Below are 9,836 nucleotides of genomic sequence, written 5' to 3' on the forward strand. Positions count from 1 at the left end.
ACTCACTAGGGACTTGCCTGGCGCGTGCACTCTCCCACTACGTGTTATCTTCCTTCTATTATTGACAGTTCCAGTTTGGTTAACAGCTTAGAAAACAAACAGCATGGCAGCTCCCATGGGTTTATTGTTCCATTCAGCTTTAGTGAATTTCGTTTGATTCATTTGCACTGTTTTATGTTTACCGTACATGTTTGATTACATAAAGCCTTGTGACAGTTTTCCTGCTAAGTACCTGCACGTCATAAGCATTTGAAATAAAATTGTTGAACTCAAATGTGATGTTCTTTTAAGTTTTATTTGGTGTGTGGAAGGTGTGCGGAAGAGGGGGTAGTCTTATACGGCGAGTATATAACAAACTCTATATTTTGAGTGGAAATGTTGGGGGGTCGTCTTATACGCCCAGTCGTCTTATATGCCGGCAAATACGGTATACCATTCAGTACAGTCACTGAAAGCTTTTAATATTACTAAAGGAAACAAGTTTCATTTTTTTTTATTTTGTATTTATTTTTATTTTCTAAAGACTTTAGTATTACATTTATAGCTGACAGTTTTAGCTAGGTCTTAAAACAGAAACGAAGCAGGATAAACTATTCATTTTTTTCTTACCATAGAATAATAAATAGTAAAAAAGCAATACATGATTATAAAATACAAACATAATTATTTATTCTTTATGCTTGATTTGAAGTATGAAAAAAAATACATCTTCACAAAAAAGTTTTTCATAGCAAAGGTTTTGAAACTGAATATCTGAAAAGCATTTACTGAGATGATTGCTACAATATATTAATATGTTTAAAGCATTTGATCACATGCTTAAAGAAGGTGCAAACCACAGTTAGATGACCTTTAGTTTGCTAAAGGACTATACTACTTTTTTCTTTATTAAATACTGTTTTTACCTTCTTTCGTCCATTGCTGCATCTTAGTGCCGTTAATCTACCATCTTTGCAGCCACTTTCTGCCTAAATCTCCATGTTTTAAGTCAATAAACAAGTTTTATAAACATCTGTTTTGCAAAGATTTTTATAATGGAGACTTCTAACAATCTCCATACAATAGGTACAGCAGAATGTAATAGAATGTTGTTTATTTATTGTGATGAAAATTGTAAGAACTGAAACAAGCAGGCATTTGATATCTCACAAGCTTCCAAAATTTGCTGTTTGGTGAGAATTTATCATTGGATTTGTCGTTCCACTGGATGGTTCCTTTGCGTTTCATGATGTACCCGAGAGACTCTTGCATTTCTGTGTTCTCATTAATCTCACCCAATGTAATTATGATCACCTTTAAACTATTGCTTATTAGGGCACTGTGGAGTCCGATTTGTTGATCATAAAATGATTCCATACTTCTTGTTTGAGCACTAAGAACAATGATAAGCCTTCTGCTCTTCTCTATATTAACTGCTGATGAACTGCTGACATCTAAAAAAAAAACAGTTTCATAGCAATTGAAAAATCTCTATAATATCAACAGCACAAGTATAGATATACTCAAAATAATGTACATCTGTCCCAAAATTTTTAATCATATATAACATACATTTTTAATGAATATGGTATGTCCATTTGGGTTAGAAAAAGTGGGAAGCATGTTTTTCCTAGTTTTATTGAGGGCTGAAAAGTATCTTCCCTGCTTCTAAATACTAATATGTCATATTATTTAATCTAATTTTTCCCTTTTCTCTGGTGCTAATGACGGGCTCTGTGCACATGTGTTCCTGTGCTTTTGTTATTTTTTTTTTACAGCAACAACAGCTTTAACACTTTAACCAACACTATGTGAGCATCCTACCTTCACCAGGCACCATGTTTCTTCCAGGAATGAAAAGCCTAAATCCACATTTATGTTCTAGCACCTCGGGTAAAACAGTATTAACAAAATATTCTGCTGAGTTTTCAATGGAGTTTTCATGGCAATCTCTTGAATAGACCACATAAGCATCATATTCTTTTCCATCTAAAACACATAAACATATGTGCAAATTGATAAGTAAAAATATCATAAGCACTCAATTTAGAAAGCATATCACCTTCATATAAAATAGAACAGTGGTTGCCAACCCTTTTAGTTCCGTGGACTACTAAAATCACTGGCACATTACCGCACATGCGCGGGGAGACGGGTGTCAATCAAAGGGGGAGAAACCTCCCCCATAGTGATGTCACTGTGACATAGCCCCGCCCACTCCCACATCGCAGATCTAAGCCTGCGATAGGAGAGTTGGCGGGTTAGGTCCAGAGACACAGCCCCCCCACTTCCCTGCGCCTGGGACTTGTACAGGAATGTGTTCCGCAGCGCTGGCTAGTGCATCCCCCCTGCGGGGTCCTTCTCACAACCCCACTGGGAGGTGCACCAGCCAGAGCTGCGGACCCTCAAAATTTTCTTGACGACCACCAGTTGGCGACCGCTGAAATAGAACACTAATAGGCATATGAAAAGGATACAAGTAATTTGCCAAAAGGATACCAGAAATACCAATACTTTTTTTACATTTCCATTGGAGAAAAATCTTTCTTTGACCTATCTAGAAGAAACCGAGACTCTGTTGTCCTTTGTCATTAAAACAGTGATCATCCCACGATAGTCTTCTTCTTTTTCAGTCTTGGAGAGCTTTATTAAATCAGGCCCACTGTTTCATAACATGCTCAGTATACATTTTTTAGGTTTGTGACAGATTTACTTTATCAAAAATATATCAAGGCAATGCAAGAAAGAGGTTTCATGAACGGAAGCACTCAAGTAGGTATAGCACCCATTTCTACTGTCTACCAAAATATGTACATTGAGAGGCTTTATATTTATCACTAAATGCCAGAAAAAGAATCACTTGCTTATTGTCATACTCACCATAGCTGTCATAATATTTCTTGAAAATGTCACGGCTTAGAAGCACAAAATCAATTTTGAGACGTGTGTATAACAAGGGGAGTAAGCAACTTACAGCTCCTAAGATGATCACAGAGACCACAATGTGGTCCACTCTGTCAGTTACTGCAACATAAGAAAATTACATTATGCTTAAAATATCATAGAAGTATGCATTCTGAGGCAGAATAGTGGTAGTAAAGAACCGTTACTTTGAATATTTTAGTTTTAATGTAACATAGGTACCTATAAACAACAAAAAATGGACGCAGGTAAATTTCAAACGCAGTGTTGCTCAAACACTTTTATTTAAATACCAAATACAGCAAAGGGTTGTATTTGGTCTTCTTTGCTTGCAATAAAAATGAATCTCAAAATATTTGCAAAAAATAATGAAATGGGATCAACAACAGCCTTGGATCAGTCAGCAACACACTACCATGCAACACATGTTTAGTGTAGTGTTTCTCAACCAGGACTCCTCCCGAACTTGCTAGGGGTTCCTTGAGCAATGTTCGGCTTAACTGATACCAATCTTTCGCTATCTGTCTATTCTAACAAACAGATATAAAAGGTGATAACCTAATATAGTGCAGAAAAGTTCATCTGACAAGTACCTTTCCAAAATCTCAAGTCCTTTGCAATCACAATGTTTATTACCAAATGTATTTTTTTTACTCTATGATATGAATAACTGGAAACACAATGATGAGAAAAATCAATATGTGTTGACAAATTCAGTGTAACAACTTATCCTAAAGAGGTTCTAAACTGTGGAAGCTGTCCCCTAAAAGACAAATAAAAGCAAATGAATATTGGACAGCAGACCTTCCGTAGCCACTCCTTTTCTTATTGCACCTTATCATTATGTGGAGGCCACCATCTTCTGCATCCTCATGTCTTATGACAGACAGAGGCATATTCAAGCAAGTAAAGGAGGGGTTCAGAATGCAAACAGATGATCTCACACTACAGATATACGGCTATATATCAGGCAGATAACAAGACTTGCATGTGTACTGCATGTCCCTTATGTCCCCCATTGTCCCTGTAATATAGAAAAGTCTGATTCCTTTTTTTATAGTTCAGCTTTAAGGGAAACGTTTAAAACTTTTTTAAAAATGAAGGTACATTTTTCACATTTTTTACATTTTTCACTGTTCTTCTGCTTAGGTCCTTTTACAATATTATTCATCTTCATTCATGATTAGTCCTACCTGGAGATTTCAAAATCCTTATCATTTCGTCTTTTCCTCTATTATTGTAGGCAAAACAACTATAATTAGATTTATAATCATCTTCTTCCACTTTCAGTATAGTGAGATTTGACTCCATGTAAATGACATAAAGGGATATGTTGTAGCTTCTGAAAATAATGTTTTGTTAAAGGTTATATTTAACATAAAATTATTTTTTTATATACTATAAAAATGCTCAACCATCATTTTTTCCTTATTTGTGCATTGTCCACCAATATAATTATAAGGAAAAAATATATATCATGTAAACAAAGTTACTATTGTAGTTTATTTTTAATGTCATATCATATGAAATAAAAAGCACAGATTGCAAACACTTATTTTTGTTTATTATTATTTTTATTATTATTATTATTATTATTATTGCGCAAACCTTTTTTGTTAGGGCTAAGGGTAATATGTGTGCCATTAGAAAGAATGATTTTTTAGGGGAACAGTGACTTTTCATGCAAGCTCGCCAGTGTAAAGCTGCCGGTGATGCGCGGCTCCGGCCGCGAGCTCATCCAGTTGCTAAATTGCGCGACGGCTTCCGATTTCAGATCGCGAAAACCGATGCGCGAGTGACCCACCGATGCGCGAGCGACCTTCTTGATGAATCAGGGCAATTGCATTAAAAGATTATTTTAGATAGCTTTTTCCTGCACACAAGTGCGCTCTTCACCCAGTCATAATGAATATCTGCCGCAAGGCAACAAGCTTTAGCACACAAAAAGGTGAATGTGAATGCACATGTGATAATGCAACATATTATCCAAAATGGTCTTTGTCTATTGTAATATCAATAATTTGTATTATTAATATTATCACATTTATGGACCATAATTATTTGTAAGTTATTGGAGTGTAATGTGTTGGTATACTCTACATCAAATTAATAATGTATATCTAATCAGGAACAAACATATTATTTACTGCAGATTACCAGTCTGTTGATGTCAGTGACAGTCAATGACAGATCTGGTAGGGCTTATTAGTAAGGCTCATCCAGATAGCGGTATATTAATGTTGGATTGAAACTCAGGTTGTAGATCCCAATATTGAAATAGATCCAATCCAAGTCAGAATCAAGTCTGATTGCAACTCTTTGACCACCGTTAGAGCAGACTAGATGGCAAGTGTTCTATATTGTACAGGACTGCTTTGCCAAGTCCCTTTGAATAAAGGGACTAAACACTGATTGTGTTATTGGGAGTCACTAGACATATAGGAAGATGCAGTTTATAACAACAAGTTTCACTTTCATACTCACCTACTTTTGCTTTTATGGTGTCGTTTAGGGACTTGTGCATTTGTGGATATAAGATCATAGTTCTCTCTGTCAGTGTAAAAAAATAGAACTGTTTTAAAGTGAAGGTAAAACAAGAAAATATAAACAGATGTACACAGTCTGTACTTTATGACAGTGGTTACCAACTGGTGGTCCACAAGAAAATTCCTTGTGGTCCATGGCTCTGGCTAGTGCGCCCCGGCCAGAGCCATGGACCATGTCCCCATATATTTTGGAGGCTCAGGACGGTGAATGGGTCTCTGGACACAACCCGTTCATTATCCCATTGTAGGCTCAGACCTACGATGGGAGAGTGGGTGGGTTCTGGTATCCTGACGTCACTCGGGGGGGAAGTGTCTTCCCCTTTTGAGTGACACACGGCTCCCCAGGCATGCGCAGTCCGGAGTCCATGAAACTAGTGGTCCATGACAACCAAAAGTTTGACGTCCACTTCTTTAGGAAATCACAGTATACAAAAGCAAACATTGTAACATATGCACAAATATGTTAGTTAGTAAATGCCCAGAACAAATTTAAAATGTCTGACATTTTTTGGTTAAAAAACTTTGTTTACCGGTGGTTTTCTTATCCTGACACAGATAAAACATAAATAAGTCACGCTTGAAACATACCTTTGAAGCATCAAAATTATATATCAGAATCCTCATGGGTAGCAAGGTTCCATTTGAAGACCAACACAAGTACCTGTAGACATCACAAGGTACTTGCACCTCCCTTTGTTACCTTAAGCACTTTTTAGACCAGTCATGAAATTGGGAGACTGAAACAAAGAGACTGCCATTGTTAAAGCGGACCAAAACTTAAATTTTTATCTTACATAAAAGGGTAGACATCCCTTTTATTTGAGGTAAAAATTATTTTTTTTTGTTTTGGGGTTAAAACTTTTTTTTGTCAAACAGAATAAAATAGGACAGAGCAAAGTCACTATTCTTTCTTTTTACTAGTGTTTGAAAATATGCAGCAGATAAACATTAGGGGGCAACTCTGACAGAATGTTAATATTGCCACTGCTGGTATATAAGAAGTGTTTTCATTAATTCACACATACAATAAAAAGTCATGTTTATGGAGAGTCAGTGGGTTATCCTTAGGATCCTTATAAGTAGAAAGCAAAGATAATTTACATGAATTTGTATAAAAATGTATACCTAAAACTTTAACTGGTATATTCCGGGTAACATTGTAAGACTTGCCATTATACATATATGTAAAGGCGCAGGTGTAGTTTCCAGTATCTGATCTGCTGATATTACTGATATAAAGTGTAGTGTCGTGCTTTCCTTGAAGACGTGTACAATCCTTTGGTAAAGAAAAAAAAATAAACCTTTGTTTTAGTAACGTGAATTCAGTAAATATTCTCTAGCAGTTCAAACATTATACATACATATATGTAGTACACCACTTATCTGTATTTTATCAGTAACCTACTATTTTGGAAGTTTACCTGTTGTAATACAGAAAGGTATTCCTAAACACACTGCAGGCTCCTTGCTCTTGCTGAATATTCACGTAGTGAAAGCCTGGGGTATCAGACTGAATAGTCTGAATATATTTTCACAGCTAACAGGAAAAAATCAAGCTAGGCTTGGCAGCATACGTGGGAATTTTTAAGAAGTGCTGAGCCCAATTTTTTCTTTTTGGATGGGGTTCCAGTAAAAATATTAGAAACCTTTCTTTGCAATCCTGAGCTGATTATGCCAGTAATGAAAGTGACAACTGAAGACTCACCTAATTTATCCAAACGTAAAAAGTGTGACTTCCTGTCTACTAATCTGCACAGGACTGGACATTCAAAGTAATTGGGATATTATTTTCTTGAATATTGAATTGAAGATCCTTAACTTGTTTAGTAAATTATCCACATTTACAACCCAGCCCCCCGTCTGTCTTTCTATTCCCCCTAAAACACAACCAGATCAATTTTTCTAAGACTATAGGCCATGAGATATTTCCTCACATAACTGAATAATTAAAGTGAAAACAGTTTAACAGTTTTATTTATCTACTAAGCAAAGAAAAACATTGCATTAGGCCTATCCTTCTTACCAAGACAGCACAATCCTAACATTCTTGCTGCTGTCTCAGAATTCCCATTACATAAGAAATATTTGTATAGCCTGGCCTAGTTTAAATTTTATTTTTAGTTTTTTACCTTTTACCATGAAATGTTGTTAATGTTGTCATAAAAATCAACAGGACATTTTACGTAATTCTGCGTCAACTTTAGTTCTTTCATTCTTGGCTCTCCAGTACAAGATTCTTGAATGGATGCAAAGACTTTCAAACTTATATTAACTTTCATTTCTCTAAAACAGAGAAAAAAGTAACCATTAGTAATCTTTTAATCTGTTAGTAAAACTGTTCACATTGTATTGCTTGTCATGTAGTTCAACATGTATAGCTAACTAGTCCTCTGAGACTTAAAAGAATCATCCAAATATACAGTTATAAAAATGGTCCCATAATAGACAATTAAAGTTTGATGTGTGGGTAACAAAGTGAAGTTGTGAAGCTAACAGTGTAAGTTTACCTTTCCATTAAGATAAGCCTTTTTCTACTTTATTTTTTAATTTAAAATATAAAAAGGTTTTCTTGAAATGGTAAAAATTAGGATGGCTATGTGATTTTCACAGGTTTGCTCTCATAAAAGTTTTCAATTAAATTGAACACAGTTGTTTGAAGGTTTGACCCCTATGCAGTAGTTCCAATGTCATCTGGATCCTACATCCTTTTTCTGAGACCAGATTAATCAGTAATCAACAGATCATCATATAAATCGTCTCTTGCTATCAAAATAACATTTGGGTCAACTTTATTCTTAAAAAGCACCAAACATTAAATTTAATGCTTTGTATATAATTGGCTATGTTTGGTGTATATTATCCTTATTGCATTATAGTAACTCATTATTTTATTCCTAGTTCAAATAGTTTAATTTTCTTCTCTTACGGTACCTCACAGAGCAAAATTAAAGCCAATCAGAAGTTAATGAAATGACCACATTCTATATCATTCAGTGACCACAGTAAAAAGATTGCTATTTAGACTATATTAACCGTACATTGTTATATCTTTATTATCTGTCCTTTTCAAAGTTGGCATGAAAAGGCAATGTCTTACTAACACTATTGCAGTGTCCCTCCACATCTTCAAACTAAAGAATGTCCCATGATTTTTTAAACTTCACCTTTTATAGAGAGTACCCACCATGTAATATACAACATGCATTCTATGGTCAACCTCTGGAGACAGCTTTGGTAATTGGTTCCCAGTCTACTTCTATAGACAAATAGGTAAAGGTCAAATAGATAGGCACTGTCTCATCTATGCATAATATCAATAGTGGAAGATGTAAGACAACTCTCCTTTTCTCAATACTCGTATAAACAAATATTCTTTAAAAAAAACTAAATGTGCCATACTTTAGTTGTATTCTTGACTGACTCCTTTGATGTAAAAAGAATAGTAGCACAACTGAACCATATGGTGTTTCCATGTAGGTTACCCCATTTTTTCTGATTACATCATGGTACACATGCATACACCGCTTCCTAAATACAGGCATAGAAATAATGTAAAAAGGAATAAAGATACATACCGTGTACCACAACTGTATAGTCCTTTGTCAATCACAGATGTTGGCAGAAACCACAATTTATTCCCAGCAGTATGTACTCGTTGCTTCTTACTTGGTGAAAAATATTGACAATCTGGCATCCTACACCATGTGACATTGACCTCATATAATGGGCAACGGAGAACAAAAGCTTCACCTTCCTTTGCAGAATATGTCATTTGAGCAATAACTGCAGCTGCATGACAAATTATAGGAAAGGGAAATTGTCCTTAATAATAGCAGTAATAGTAGTATGGTTACAAGTGAGACTTTTTTTATTATTTTTTCAATTGCTCAAGAGATCTATACACTTTTGTCTATTTATAAATGCTTTTACATATAATGTCTACAAATTTAAGCTCAGAGTAATATGTTCATTTATTGGATTCAGTTAAAAAGAATAAGCTAGGGATTGTTTGCTGCTAAAACATTTGTGCCAAAATAAATTAAACTGTAAAAGCATAGGGCATGCATATCATATAAAATAAATTAAATATAAACCTAGGAACCTATTTGTATCTAAAAATACAGTAAATGATTTGATCTGATTTAAAACATTTATTAAAAAAGAGGGAAATTTGAAATGACATGGATTCTATCTGTATGTTTTTCCCCTTTTCACAGTTTAACATATTTTGTGTTTTTGAGTTAGTTATGATGTGTAGTAAAGTTTGTAAAGTATTGTTGGCAATCATTAGATGGCGCTGTGTCCCTATGTAAAGTGTGTAACACGCTCACTTTGTTACACACTTTACATGAGGACACAGCGCCATCCCCTAGTGTGACTTGATTCTAA

At 35.0% G+C, this 9,836-nt stretch overlaps 1 protein-coding gene across 1 annotated transcript; it reads right to left on the minus strand.

Moving 5' to 3' along the window:
* Positions 1-677: 677 nt before the first annotated feature.
* Positions 678-7,962, minus strand: LOC140324887 (interleukin-1 receptor-like 1). Its single transcript, XM_072403043.1, has 8 exons — positions 7,955-7,962; positions 7,631-7,730; positions 6,573-6,723; positions 5,386-5,473; positions 4,095-4,243; positions 2,860-3,003; positions 1,804-1,968; positions 678-1,433 (listed from the first exon to the last, which is right to left on the minus strand). The coding sequence occupies exons 1-8, from the start codon at positions 7,960-7,962 to the stop codon at positions 1,093-1,095; spliced, it is 1,146 nt and encodes a 381-aa protein (XP_072259144.1). The 3' UTR covers positions 678-1,092.
* Between the last annotated feature and the right edge of the window lie 1,874 nt (positions 7,963-9,836).

This window comes from Pyxicephalus adspersus, chromosome 1 (genome assembly GCF_032062135.1).
Source record: "Pyxicephalus adspersus chromosome 1, UCB_Pads_2.0, whole genome shotgun sequence".
In the NCBI taxonomy this organism is placed as follows: Eukaryota; Metazoa; Chordata; class Amphibia; order Anura; family Pyxicephalidae; genus Pyxicephalus; species Pyxicephalus adspersus.

Bases quoted from the DNA above. Each gene is read 5' to 3' on its own strand.
- LOC140324887 (XM_072403043.1), bottom strand. The intron at 4,244-5,385 runs GTGAGTATGAAA...CATTATTTTCAG, and splicing joins CACCATAAAAGCAAAAGTAG to AAGCTACAACATATCCCTTT. The intron at 1,969-2,859 runs GTGAGTATGACA...TATGTGTTTTAG, and splicing joins GAAATATTATGACAGCTATG to ATGGAAAAGAATATGATGCT.